The sequence below is a fragment of the Microchirus variegatus genome (genome assembly GCF_963457635.1).
Source record: "Microchirus variegatus genome assembly, chromosome: 10".
Taxonomy (NCBI): domain Eukaryota; kingdom Metazoa; phylum Chordata; class Actinopteri; order Pleuronectiformes; family Soleidae; genus Microchirus; species Microchirus variegatus.
The window spans coordinates 13,095,602-13,110,027 of NC_139811.1; the positions used below are offsets into that span (position 1 = coordinate 13,095,602).

The 14,426-nt window shown below is 38.3% G+C and overlaps 1 protein-coding gene across 1 annotated transcript; it reads right to left on the minus strand.

Annotated features, from left to right (window-relative positions):
• Nucleotides 1-4,235: 4,235 nt before the first annotated feature.
• On the minus strand, nt 4,236-9,231 carry LOC310932881 (GDP-L-fucose synthase-like; the record flags this gene model as incomplete). Its single annotated transcript, XM_083896267.1, has 10 exons — nt 4,236-4,320; nt 4,414-4,513; nt 4,682-4,761; nt 6,333-6,399; nt 6,513-6,577; nt 6,685-6,818; nt 7,491-7,564; nt 7,663-7,791; nt 7,908-8,022; nt 9,104-9,231. 10 exons carry the CDS (start codon nt 9,229-9,231, stop codon nt 4,265-4,267), a joined length of 948 nt encoding a protein of 315 aa, XP_083752393.1. The 3' UTR covers nt 4,236-4,264.
• Nucleotides 9,232-14,426: the final 5,195 nt, after the last annotated feature.

Sequence of the window (14,426 nt, forward strand, 5' to 3'; positions counted from 1 at the left end):
GCACAGAATATACAGTATTTGAGTGGCTCCGGTAAGAGCAATGAGTAGCAAAAAAAGGTTTAAAAACTGAAAACATGATCTTCTTGTACAAAGACAGGCTGGTGAAGCAACACCCCAGATTATGAATGATTTACACAACTTTGAATCAGGAGTTTGAGTCACTTGATGCCATTTTAAGAAACTCCAGACACAAAGTCACAACCAGTGACCAACATGTGCATTTTCTTTCTCAACGATATACAATATCTCACATAACCAGGCTCCTCATCCCATGTGCAATATACTGTTATTTTACACAAGTGCAATATAAACGTATAATATCCCGTGCTCAATCTCTGTCTATAATGTAAATAGCTAGTCCATACTGTATATATTCTCTAAATTGTCTATTATGTACACACATACATTCTTTTCTATTTAACTCTATTTAACTTTTATATACATATAGTCTCAGTGTTAATATATTTTTATAGTGTACTTTTCTTGTTAATGCATATTTATTATTTATGATCCTTATCTTTACTGTCTTGCTGCTGTAAGGCTGTAAATTTCCCCACTGTGGGACGAATAAAGGACTCTCTTATCTTGTCTTATCTTATCTTACAAAATCACTTTTTGTCCAGTTGCTTGAATATCATACACACAAACAAACAATCGTTTGTTCACTGAACTGAAATTAAATTAACATTTTTAAAAGCAGTTCAATTATATAAATTGCTATAAGATATTGTCAAAGCACGTTTAATGAACTTCAGTAATCAAATGCAACACTCATCTCTCCCTGTGTGTGTAGGGTTTTCTCCGGCTTCTCCGGTTTCCTCCCACAGTAATGAGCTGGCAAACGCCGCCTTTCGCGCTATGTCAGCTGACCTTTGCGACCCTCATGTGGAGGATAAAGCGGGAGAAGTTGGATGGAAGGAAGTCTACCATACTACAATACCCAATACCTGTCAGTGGACAGAACATGCACCATGGGTATATTCTGCCTTCCAATGGTCAAAGGAAGGAACTGCAAATCTGCGATGAATTGCCAGATGAGCTCTTTGCAGACCAAACGTGCGCAAATACGTCACTCAATAACTGAGAGAAGTGAGTGACGACATGACTGAGGTGCAGGAAATTAAAAGAACAAGTTGTGAGGTCGAATGGAGTCAAAGAAGTCAATCTCCTTGAGTTTGTAACAAAATATAAATTATACTTGAACTTCAGTGGCCGACACAGTAAGGTCTATTGCATCATTATATATTCACTGTGTCAAAATCATATCAGACAATCAGTGGGGTTTTTTCTAGACATGGGAATTGGATATCGGACAGATAAAAATGTAAAATCCGATATAATCCATCCTTCCTTCCATCAGTCCTCTACAGCTTTATCCTCCACATTAGGGTTGTGGGGGGCGCTGGTGTCAATCCCAGCCGCCATAGAGTGAAAGGTGGGGTGCACCCTAGACACGATTTAAATTGCATGCTCTAAAAACATAAATAAAGATCAGTAAAAGCATTTTAGCTGAGTTATGTTTAGACTGTTTATTACTTCCTTTTTGGGAGAACAATATTTGTCACACAGTTGGAGAATTAGTCTTTGTCATGACTCAGCACAAATGTGATAACAGCTTCATAGTAAATGGTCTAAAATGACTGTATCGGCCTTAGACTGAATCTGTGTTTTACTTCTTTCATTCATGTACAACCATTCGAAGTTTTGAGAAGTAATACAACCTCCTCCTTATCAGACCCTTTCCTTGACTGCTATTATATTAATTTTATGCCAATAAGATGCCCCAAAAGTTACACACATGGGGCTTTAATCATTTTTATTCTACAATTTTAAGATGTTAATATGATTCCTGGAATAAAATTAGAATAAAAGTGAAAAGAATCAAATACCAGAAGATGTGGTGGTTAACCCTAAGAACACACTGCTTTTTTCCATTACTAAACGTGCAGTATATACAGAGGCTATAAGATTGTGCAATATAGAGTGTCTTATATCTATTTCTTCAGCACCACCTAGGCAATCTGATGGGGGTAATCACCAACTATACAAACACATCTGAGCAAAAAGTACTAAAAATGTTTAAAATTTGATTAAATTTGTGAAATTTGGGTATACGTTATAATAAGTTCACAAAACAGTCTATTTCGTGACTCCTGCACAATTATTGCTTTATATCACTAGTGAAAATATGATGTAAAACGCCCCACAACTTTGACTCAACAACACATAAGACAAAAACATTTGCATTTTCAAAAACCTGAATGTGAGACCTATAAACACACAGACCCGCAGGACGTCCATATAAAGGGTTCATTTTCAACTCAGACACATGCAAATAGTCATTCAAATATCTCATTTGTGTTTTTGTCACGGATGAAGCACAGGCAACAAGGCTTTATGTTGTTATTTACTGTATCCGGACAAATTACACAGAATATGCTATAAATAGTCTTAAAGAGAAGACGATGTGACATACAGTACAAAAAAAAGATAGATATAATGGATAAGAATTGTAAAAGTAATTTATAAAAGAAATTTGCATTTCCATTTCCATCTACAACACTATGAACTCTGACCTACATTAACAGGTGTGACAGTGAAGTCAGGAAGGTATAGTGTCGATGGTGGGTGGCTGTCTTTTAACCCACAGCCTATACACATCCCCAACTACACTCAACAAAAACATAAACGCACGAAGAAAAACTTGTAGTTATTACGGGACAAAACAGAGTAGCTATCCAAAAATAACAGTACAACTTTATCAATAAAGTGGCTTTAATTTGCGAGCATTAGGATCAATTTCAAAACAAAAGTCCTGGAGTAATGGCAGGAAGAACACAATGGGAAACAACACAACTGGAACCCGCTGGCGGACACGCTTATCCAGAGCATCCCAAAGGTGCTCGATAGGTGACATGTCTGGTGAACGCGGCGTCATTCAGTCGTGTTGCCACAGCTGTAACGCTCGACCCAACACTCAAGAGTCTATTTTTATGATATTTTATATATAGCAATATATTTTTACTGCCTTTTGCACTACTGAAGAACGCACTCAATTTCATTGTACATGTTGCGATGACAGATACTCTATTGTATTCTATTCTTAAAGCATTAACCCTTTAAATGCTTCAAAATGTCCGTCTGCATTTTTCATTTTGCTTACTTTAACCATAAAAGGGCCAGAGAATTCTTTTTTTTACAGAATAACCTTCAATATCTTACTGTATGTTAAAATTGTAAATTAACAATTTAAAATGAAAAAAAAAATAGCACTGTAGTTGTACATGAACACCAGATGTTGCGTTCAATTTGTCCGCTCTTTGTAGCCAGTTCAGACATTCCTTGATCTGCCTGGTATACGTTTTATTTTATTTTATTTAAATGTAAAAGTCCCTTCATGTTATCTGTAAATAGGTTGTTTAAAAATAAAATAAAAACTCTTCCAAGGGTGTATTTAGTCTCTAAAGAGAATATCAGTAAACCCCTCTGTTTAAAGAAACTTTCCAATCATGTAAAAGTCAAACGCTGTTTATCTGAAACATTTGAATGTGAATTCGCAAGAGGCTTGTGTTTGCCTGTTGTAAAACAAATACTTTATTCACCAAAAAAACCTTCCTTTCTCACCATTTAAATAGTTTGACTTGTGTTTCAAAAGGCCTCCTCTTACTCATTCACATATACGTGGGTGCTCCTTACTCTCAATAAAAATTAAGAGAAGATTAACATTTTAGCCAGACAGATTACATTCAAGCATTTTAGCTTATATTTTTATCCAAAGCTATGAATAGGATACATAGAAGTGGTCTCCACAAGAATTCCCCTGTGTCGTAAAAAACCTGGACCCCTAATAGAGGGCCCCTATATAAAGATTGCTCATCGTATAACACACACGCACATCCCACACACACACCTCAGTCATAAATCTTTTTTGATGCATAATTAATTAGGTATATATTAATTAGATATGTTTGCCCCTAGTGGCAGGTATGGGAATGTACTGGTACATCCTATATACCACTATTGTGATTTAAAAAGGTCATATTGCTCCTCCTTGCACCACAAAACCAAAAATATAGAGAAAGAAATATAGAGAATTTTTAAGATGTCAATCAGCAAATAGGAAGAATACATGTGCATCAACAGCGCTTATTGGCCCTCGTATGTTGGCTCGTATTGCAGATATTAACTCCAAAACACATAGGAAGAAAAACAACAACAACACCAGCAAGAACATGCAGTGTTTTCAGCTCAGTGCTTCGTCACATCATTTTCTGGCAATGTCGTAATTGGCCACAAACCAGTCACAGGTCAACTTGACGGCTGGAAGGACAGATAACATAAAAGGAAGCCGTTACGATAAAAACGGAGGCAATTATTCATGGAAATTCATTCACCTGTACTATGAACTCTGACCTTCCTCGAGCGGTGTGAAGGTGAAGTCAGGCAGGTAGCGTCTTAGCTTGTCATTGCTCGCCGTCTTCCTCATCTGACCATCGGACATAGTGGTGTCATACTAGTGTGAAGTGTCAAGGGTAAACCGCATTATAATTCTGAGCTTTTTTTCACTTAATGGGTTCATAAACATGGTTTTGAAGAGTTCATGCATTATCAAAGAATCCTGAAACCAGCCTGTGGGAGCAGGTGTTGGTGTCTGGATTACTGTGACATGTTTGAAGGATACGACTATTTCACCCTTGAAGTCCAAAGCCTTTGTGATCATTCCCACTGCTTCTTTGAGGGACACTTCGTTCTCCGGCCCAACTGGAAAATAAATAAAAAATGAAATTAGAAATTAGAAATTATAAAAATCAACTAAATGGAGCATCTTAATGTTTTAAAGCTATACACTACCGTTCAAAAGTCTGGGCTCACTTAGAAATGTCCTTATTTTTGAAGGAAAAGCACTTTTTTTAATAACATTACAGAAATACACTCAATTGTTAAGAGTCATTGCTTCATATATATATATATATATATATATATATAACTTCAACGCTTCCTCTTCAACTTTTGGTCTGTAAAACAATGAAACCTATGCTATGTGGAAATATAAAACTTATATCCATATCTTTATCAGAATTCTAACGGTAGCCATCAAAACTTCAGTATTTTTCAGCCGTAAATAACCTGATTTCGGAGGGTCTCGGAGGGGGGTCCCAGATCTCCATAACGAAGAATAGCTGGAGGGTTTTAATTATATGGCTGTTCACAGTTCCACATACCTATCTCACATACAAAGTATGGGCCGATTTGGCTGACCCCCATCTTCCCACCTCTGCCTGGTTTTGCCTGGTTTTCTCGTGCAATGACTCTTAATGTGGTTAACGACTATTCTAGCTGCAAACGTCTGGTTCTTAATGGAATATGTACCTAGGTGTATAGAGGCCCATTTCCAGCAACCATCTCTCCAGTGTTCTAATGGTACATTGTGTTTGCTAATCGAGAGTCGACCTTGGGGAGGACTGCGTAGTTGTGTTATCGGTCCTTTGGCCTAGTTAGGTTAGGTTCAACAAAGATATAATGAGGAACACTCTGTAGACAAATTATGGGGTGCCAGGGTTACACAGAGGCCTTTGTGATTTGCCAGTTTCAGCTGGTCAATACTGAGTTGTTAGGTTTGTGCTGAGGAATGTATTTTGCTGATTTAAACAAGGCCAAATTGTAGGTGTCTCTCTTACAGTGAGGAGCAGTATCTTATAACTGATGCGATGTGGAGCTGCTGTAGGACGGGTGTGATGTTGCTGGATGGAGGGGGGTTTGTGAGATGATACGAACGGCAGAGTTCTGAACCAGTGGTGAGTTTATAAAGGGGTTTTTGAGGGAGACCAGACAGAAGTGAGTCACAATAATCCAAACGAGAAGTGACAAGGCTTTGGACCAGGATGGCAGCGGTGTGAGGAGTGAGAGAGATCTTACAAAAGATGACTATAATGTGTACGTAATGCACATTAAAGGTGCCATATGTAAGAATGTGGCCAAAAATGGTTACTACATTCAAATTAAAAATACAGAGGTCTTTTAGGTTTCGTTTTCTGACGTAACTGGCAACCCGTGGTTGCTCGGCAGCTGAGACTCTACTGACTGCAATGATTGGTAGACGGCGGTAGGTGGCGCCACATGCCAAAACGTGATTTCAAAACATAAACATGATTTGCAGTCTGCAAAAAAATATGTTTTAATGCAAATATTTTGGCAGTTCTGTTCTTGTTGGTGAGTTCAGTTTGTTATATGAACATTATTCCTGAGTCTCTGCGACATATTAGGAGGATTTTATGGCCAGATGCTTTAGATTTATTACATAATGCACCTTTAAGAGTGAGAACTATACTCACCAGACGTGATAAGAGGCTCCACCTCGTCATACTCTCTCAGGACCCAGACAAGTATACGGCCTAAGTCCTGAGAATAAGCATAACAATGGGAATTAATTAAGATGTTTAAATAGCAACATATGCATATGATTTTAATTAATATACATATACTTTGAACTATCAGACAGCAGCACACTTTACCCGAGAGTAGATGAACTGTCGTCGTGGATTTCCAGTGCCACACACCTTCACGTGGGTTCCGTCTTCTGTGAGAGACAAAGGAGAAAACCAACCCTTTACAGTTATTGTGTGTTTTTTTATATGTGGTTGTGGTCACTGTGTTACAGAAGATGGATTCGTGGTTGTTACACACGTTTGCCTTGGTATGTCTTGCACATGAGTGCTGACAGCACGTGGCCATTTTCTGGACTGAAGTTGTCATACGGACCAAAGACATTGGTTGGGATGACCGATGTGTAGCAACGCTTATGCTGCTGAAAGTATGCCCTGTCAACACAGAGAGAGACGATTTCAGATCCTTGAAGTTGTTCATTTCTGTCTTTTGCCAAAGCAGAAATTACACAAAAAATGCGGGATACGCTACCAGTCAAAAGTTTGGACACACTGCAGAGTGAAGGCAAAAGGGCCAACAAGTGCTCAGCATCTCTGGGAACTCCTCCAAGACTGTTGGAAAACCTTTCTACTTCATGAAGCTCATCGACAGAATGCCAAGAGTGTGCAAAGCAGTAATAATCGAAGCAAAGGTAGGCTACTTTGAGGAATCTAAAATATTAAACATATTTAGAGCTGTTTCACACTTTTGTGTTTAATACATAATTTCATATGTGTTCGTTCATAGTTTTGATGCCTTCAGTGAGAATCTACACTGAAAATATAGTCATGAAAATAAAGAAAAACCATTCAAATGAGTAGGTGTGTCCAAACGTGTCCAGACTGGTGTCCAGACTGGTAATGTATGTGTACCATGCTCATTGTATACATTCAGTTAAGTTAAGTTCAACAGTGCAGTGGATGCACAGGTTAAATAAAAGCAACAAAAGACAACCTGTGGAAGTGATCTGGTTTGTCTGGTCAAGCACTAATCCTCCAGTCATTTGTCTCCAGTCTCAGATGAATGTACACAGACACACACACACACACACCGACAAAGCTGCTTACCTGTTCTGGATATCAATCATCCTTTTAGCATACGAGTATCCGTAATTTGATTCATGAGGCGGCCCATTGTGTATCTTGGGAGAGTAAGAATAAGGCAAAAAAAAAAAAAAAAAACTCAATCAAAAACACTCCACACTTGTAGCTCCACTTGTGAATAAATGTGAATACTTACCATTGTCTCATCAATGGGATATGTAGTTTTGTCCGGAAAGATACAACTGGACAGGCAAGACACGACTTTGGCAACACCCGTCTCATGGGCAGTATGCAGGACGTTGTCGTTGATCTTTATGTTGTCTCTCTGTAAAGAAGTCAGACTTGTCACTCACAGGCCATTACAGTCCAAAGAGATACAAGACTCCACTTTTACAGCAGGGTTCATAGGAATATAATTATGTCACGTCAACATGAACTCACCAAAAACTGCAGGTTTTCCTTCAAGTGCATGAAGAGTCCTCCCACTTTGGCAGCAAGGTGGATGACATGAGTGGGACGATACTTCTCGAACACAGCTCTGGTCTGCTCAACATCCCTGTTTTTTATTTGAATACAAATCTCAGTTTAACTTCATGTTTGTCCAAGGCTTGGACAAACAATGACACTTAAGAAAACAGTATAAACATGTTTAAAAAGAAAAAAAAGACCTATGCTATATATTTAAAATATTGTATAGTAAATATATTATAGATCTGTATCTTAAAGACAGTGCTCAGTACTTTTTTCCTTTTTGGCACATACTGGCCCTCGTTTGACTTGCATAGAAACTGTACACCAACAGCCCTTGAGGCTGAAAATGCTCATAATTTGAATTCCAAGCTCCATTTTCATATTCATATCACGAGACGCTTCAGAAGATGAAAATGAGCCAAGTAATGTCGGGATTTCAAAACTTACAAAGTGATTCTGTTCGTCAGCCAAGAAAAATAAGGTCCAAAGTCAACAGCGAGCTCACTTTTGAATATTTAATTCATAGATCCTTATTGTTGCCCGATCGGATGATCCAAATAGCCACCAAAAAGCGCGTAACTGCGCTTCAGCCATGAGGATGACGCGCCGCCCGAAAAGCTGCTATGGTCAGATGGGGATACAAAACAGGCCCTGTGGATCATACAATGGATCATACAATGCTTCCTTCCCAATCAGTGCAGCCAAAAAGATCTCGCAGAGTTCGCCAACACTGCAAAAGACTGTGTAAAGCAATGGGAAACTGTCATATAACCGTATGCTTCAAAGACACGAAAAGAAGAAGAACCGCCTGAGTCGGATCATTTAAAAACATTCACACACTTATATATCGTCCTTGTATTGTACACAATCCGAAATTATGTCACACACATGTCCATGTGTTCACAGCAATGTTTTATCCGCTGCACTCTCACAGAGACAGCCCCGGTGCAGCTTGACCGTCGCCCATGTCCGTGCGTAATTGCGCACGGAATAAATGCAAACTGGTTGTAAGTATGTCTCCTGTAGCCCGTCGACAAATGCGTTGCTGTAGATTATCAACAAAAGTAAAATCCAGCAGTATATTTTAAATGTAAATATACTGCTCGAAAACTTCTGTAACTTCTCGGAAAAATGTGAAAAATCAACTTACAACTCTGGCAACTTACGTTAGATCTCCGTCCTTTGAGGAGATGAAGAACCATTCTTCTCCTTCACGTTTCCCATCTTCCTTAAACACCACATGCTCAATGGCTTTGCCAATCAGCCCAGATCCACCCGTCACCAGGACACGCATCGGCTCCGTTCTGTCACCTGGTGCCATCTTCTATTTCTTAGCGGTCTTTTCCAGGGGACTGAGTAAAGATAAAAATAGTAGAAAAAAACAATAGAGAATACTGGTGTAAAAAAAAAAAATAGTGAGCAGATGAGAGGAAAAAGATTCAAAGAATTGGATGTGGTGAGCAGAGCAGGTGGTCGATGCTTGTTGCATGAAGATCATATTATGCAAAGCTCTAAAAAAAAGTGGAGGCTGTCCTTTTCATGGAGCAAACATCCATGACATGGTACAACCCAGTCAACCCTGTAGCACCAGTAGGAACAACTTCATTTGAGTGTGACCTCACCACCTAGACTGTGTGAGCCTCTATGGTAAAGACATATAGAACTTTGAAATACAGATGCAAACATTCTGACAGACATGTTGATGATCCCGTGGCATTCAATCCAACTTTGTTTATAAAGCACTTTAAAACAACCACAGTGGACCAATGTGCTGCACAGAAAAATAAATAGATGGACAGAACAAACACGACAAAAAAAGACCTCACAGAGGCAATAAAAGACATTAAAAAAAAAAAGTTAAAACACATAAAAAATTTGTAAAAATAGCAGCCGTAGGATTAAGCACAATACGACTCATAGGTACTGCTTTAATTCATCAATCACCAAGGCAAGAAAGAGTCGTGAAGATGCAGGAAATGTGCTCATATTTACGAGTGCCAGTAAGTGATAAACTCAACTTTATAAAGTGCTTTAAGCAGCCACAGCTGGGACAAAGTGCTGTCCATGAAGAGAAATAAAACACACATAAAAACATACGAGACAAAGTAAAAACAATAAAATAATAACAATTTTAAACAATAAAACAAGTGCAGAGTCTCATACTGGGTTAAAACGCAAAAGAATAAAAATGTGTTCTTTAAGAAGAACAACCATTTGGCCAAATTGCACAGACGTGTCCTGTTGTGATTGTCCTCGACAGGTCTCTCTTCAAAGTGAGACCGCGTGTCTCAATGGGACGACCTGTATAAATAAATGTATCTAATAAAATAAATGTTTCACACGTAACCATCTCTATCCAGCGAGCAGCAGTTCTCTGGGTGAAAGTGTATTGTTGGTGCCAGAGGTCAGAGGAGTTCTAAGTGATAAAAAAAAAGGAACTTTAATTACTACTCTTACAACACAGACCACGTCAAGCGGAGGACTCTCTTGAGTGCAACTGCTGCCATTCAATAAGGTGTTCTGCGTAACTAATAAAGAGGCTAGAGAGAGTTTATCTGTATAGAGACGATTCCGGGTATAGTTCCCACGGCAAACAGACTGACCGTAAACCCTGCAATACAATAGCAGAGCTCGAGATTATCAAGGGGAAAGATTCATCAGCGTATGTTATGTCTGAACAAGTGGAGACTCTCAAGGTCCAAGCCAGAACAGTATGACACACTCTTCTGTACATAAAACATTCAGAATCTAGAACATTCTGAAATTCACTGGATCTTTTTCTTTGCTCCAAATACTCACCAGGGGCAACCGGGAAAAATCTAAATATGTAATTCAGTGAAACTTCTGGAATAATCCAGACATCCTGCGGAACAAAATATTAAAACTAAAATCATGGCAAGAAAAAGGAATAAGACAAAAAAATTATTACCATTTGAGAATTTAGTGGAACAATATGGCGTCAACAGCAACACATCTTTTGAATATGTACACATGAAATCTGTACTCCAGGCGAGGTTTAAAACTAGTAAATTAGACCTAGAATTACCTCCAATAATCAAACAATTTTTAAAACTAATGTATCCAAAAATGGTGTCTAAAATATATACACACATTAACAGAAAACGACAGCACAATTTCTCTACCAACCACAAAATGGGAGGCAGACTTATCCATCAGTCCAGATGAAAATGTCTGGCTACAAATATCATCGAATACATTAAAAATGATAAGAAATCCAGGCCTACAACTAATACAATACAAAATAAATACTATACAATACACTACACAGGACAAAGGATGTTCAAATTGGGGTTCTCACAATCAAATACCTGTTCAAACTGCAATGAGAACACAGCAGATAGCTACATGCATGCTATGTGGCTATGCACACCTGTGTATAACTTCTGGTGTAGGGTATGCGAGGACCTCTCAGCATGTTTTGGTTGCACCAGACCACCTTCCCCAGCACTATGCATATTGGGTGATTTAAATCAAATACATTTAGACACGAATAAATCACACGTACTAATCACTAGCCTAAGCACTACCAAGAAAACTATCCTCCTGAACTGGATAAATAAGAAACACTTAAGTCTAAGTCGCACCCGAACCAAGCCAAAACAAAGCCTAACCCCACATAGGCTCCTACAGTGAGGCGTTGATCAAGTGTGAGGGATGAAGGAGATCAGTTAAGTTTGCGAGTGGAAAAAAAAAACCTCAATGAGCTGCATGATATGAAATGCAAAAGCAGGGCAGTAATATTCAGGTCAACACAAAGTGAATGGCACATGTTCCCTCTCAAATGTATTAGGTTTTAATAGACAAGACCCAATGGAACCGTTTGTCTGAGTATATGGACAATTGTATTTAAAATATATATATATTCTAAAAAAAAAAAATCACTCAGTGGCTCAGAGCATAATAGAAAATGTTTATTTTGCCCTATTCACAAAAATTAAATATAGGGATGTTTCACTGGCACCACAGTTCAGCAACAAAAAAAAAGGTACTACATCAAAATCAATTGCCAGCCTTGATAAGAGATTGAAACAAGTAAATTGTTTTCCACATTCTTCCCCCAAGTATGCAACGACCAACCTTCGTTCAGTCCAACCACATCAAATTTGATATAATCAAATGGTCCGCTATAAAACAACGAAAACAAATTCTTTAAATAAAAAGAACAAAACAAAACAAAAAAAACTTTTAAAGTCCAAAACTATTTGTGCACTGAAGCACACACAATAATAATTAAAAAAAATAAATAAACAAAACTTGACCATGTGTATGGAAATAATATTAATAAAAAAAACAAAACAAAAAAACTTAGTCATTGTGGACAACGCGCATATTAATTCACTTCTGTTAACAGCCTAGTGTTTCACAACATGGTGAAGAGTGGCAAAAACTTTTCTGTTTCTTTTTTAAATCAATACTTCGTGACACAGGAACATCATTCCCCTGAAACATTCTTGAAATTAATGCTTCAATCAATCCGACTAATCGCATTGCAACACTCAACTTTCAGTTAAACCTGAAGATGATGCTGTACATATTCAGCCTGTGGGACATTACAGCTTAAAAAAAAAACTGGTCAGGAATACAAATTCTGCCAATGGTGTTTCACATTTAATTTAGGGAAAATCTACATCGATGCTGAATCTATATATATACCTAACAGATGTGAGCCAATGTTTTTTTGTTTTCTTTAAAGGCAGATAGAGTAATTTTAAGTCCTTTTAGGACTCCTTCCTGGAAGATTTCCGTTAGGTGGCAGATCAACGTTGATTCGTCAACTGGCCACATCAACCCAAGTGTGAGCGGGGCTGGTGTCACATATACAGCTTTAGTAAAACACCAAGAGGCCAACAGCCATACGCACTTTTACGACGTCCATTATGGACAATGACTAGATGAAGCTGGATGAAGACCATCATTCTCTCACACAAGCTAACCACCATCAGGGGAGATGTATTAAGACTCGGTCTGCTTATTATCAGGCACCCCCCCCCCCCCCCACAGTATCAATGGGTGAAAATAGGGCAACAATCACTAGTTTGATCATAAGTTGAACTACCTTATTTTTCTAGCAGCAGACTGTGTTGCCATTGGCAAACCTGCAAAACTACCGCCAAAGAGAACAATTGGGCTTTAAAAAAAATAAAATAAAAAAAGAGATTCACTAAAAAGCATTCAATGTAAATGACGAGAGGTTTTGATGTCTCAAACAGGTTTAACTCAATGAATAGTTCTGATAAAAACAACAGGGACATCCCCAACCTGTAATAAATCCAAAGTACTAGAGATAAGATGTAACCCACTGAAATCCTATTCAATCATTTTCTAAAGGCGCTACATCACATTCCTACGTTTTGGCTCAGGTCTCACCTGGTCATTTTACCATTGCTTATTATTATAATTACGCTTGCATTGGCAAGTCATTAACAGTTGTAAAAATCACTTATCAAAGAACTATATCTCAGGATCAGCATATCGTTACGCCCAACACAGAAAATTAAAAAAAGAAAAAGTGCATTTGTATCAGTATTTCACTCTCGAATAGGTCTTATCGCTCTTATTAAGTCTGTTAAGTAAATATGACGTAGCAGCAACAGCAATAAGGATTCTCAACCTTTACAGACGGTAATAGAACTAATGCTGCAACAACTAACTTTTCAAACCATGTACCATGGGCCTTATTTCTGTGTTGCCACACCTTATGTATCTTGGCAACGCCTACAATTATGTATACGGGGCATGAATTACCGATCTAAAACGGTGGACAAGAAAACTACCGACAAGAACGCCCCAATTACAGCATCTTCCCTTCTCTGGTGTCAGTACAACAAAGAAAAAAAAAAAAAAACACTGTAATTAATTTGAACTTGCATCACTTAGGAAAAATGTCAAGATAATTTGCTGGTAAAACCTTGGAGGACAAACCTATTGCATCGTTTAAGCCTCAAATGAGGAAGAAATCTGTAAACCAAAAGAAAGCAACAAAGGAGGGGAAGTAAAATCAGCTGAATGTACACCTGAACAGAGTATAAGACCCACAACAATGCACCCTCAATGGTTTATGCTATTTTGCCATAAAGGGGGCAAAAATGTGCACATTTCCTGCATTAATACATAGTAAAAGCATGTTTTTTGGTTTAATCTCTGGCACAGTCCTGTTAAAAAGCATTTACATCTGTGAGTTTCTACCGACTATGTGCATTGTGGTATTTAGGACTGTGGAACCCCATGGTGGTTCAGATAAATTAGTACGTCATCATGTACTTCCACCCCCTACCAGCTGTCATCTACCTCAACAATATCATCAAACGGAGGAGGGAAAGGTCAAAGCCACACCCTATTTTGCCTTCACCCATCTAGGGTTCCCTGCAGTGATGTTGGTGAAAAGTCACTTTTGAGTGTGTTTGGATTTAGTGAAGCGTTTAATCCAAGAGGTATATGTATATCCCCAGTTTACCCACCCACCCACAC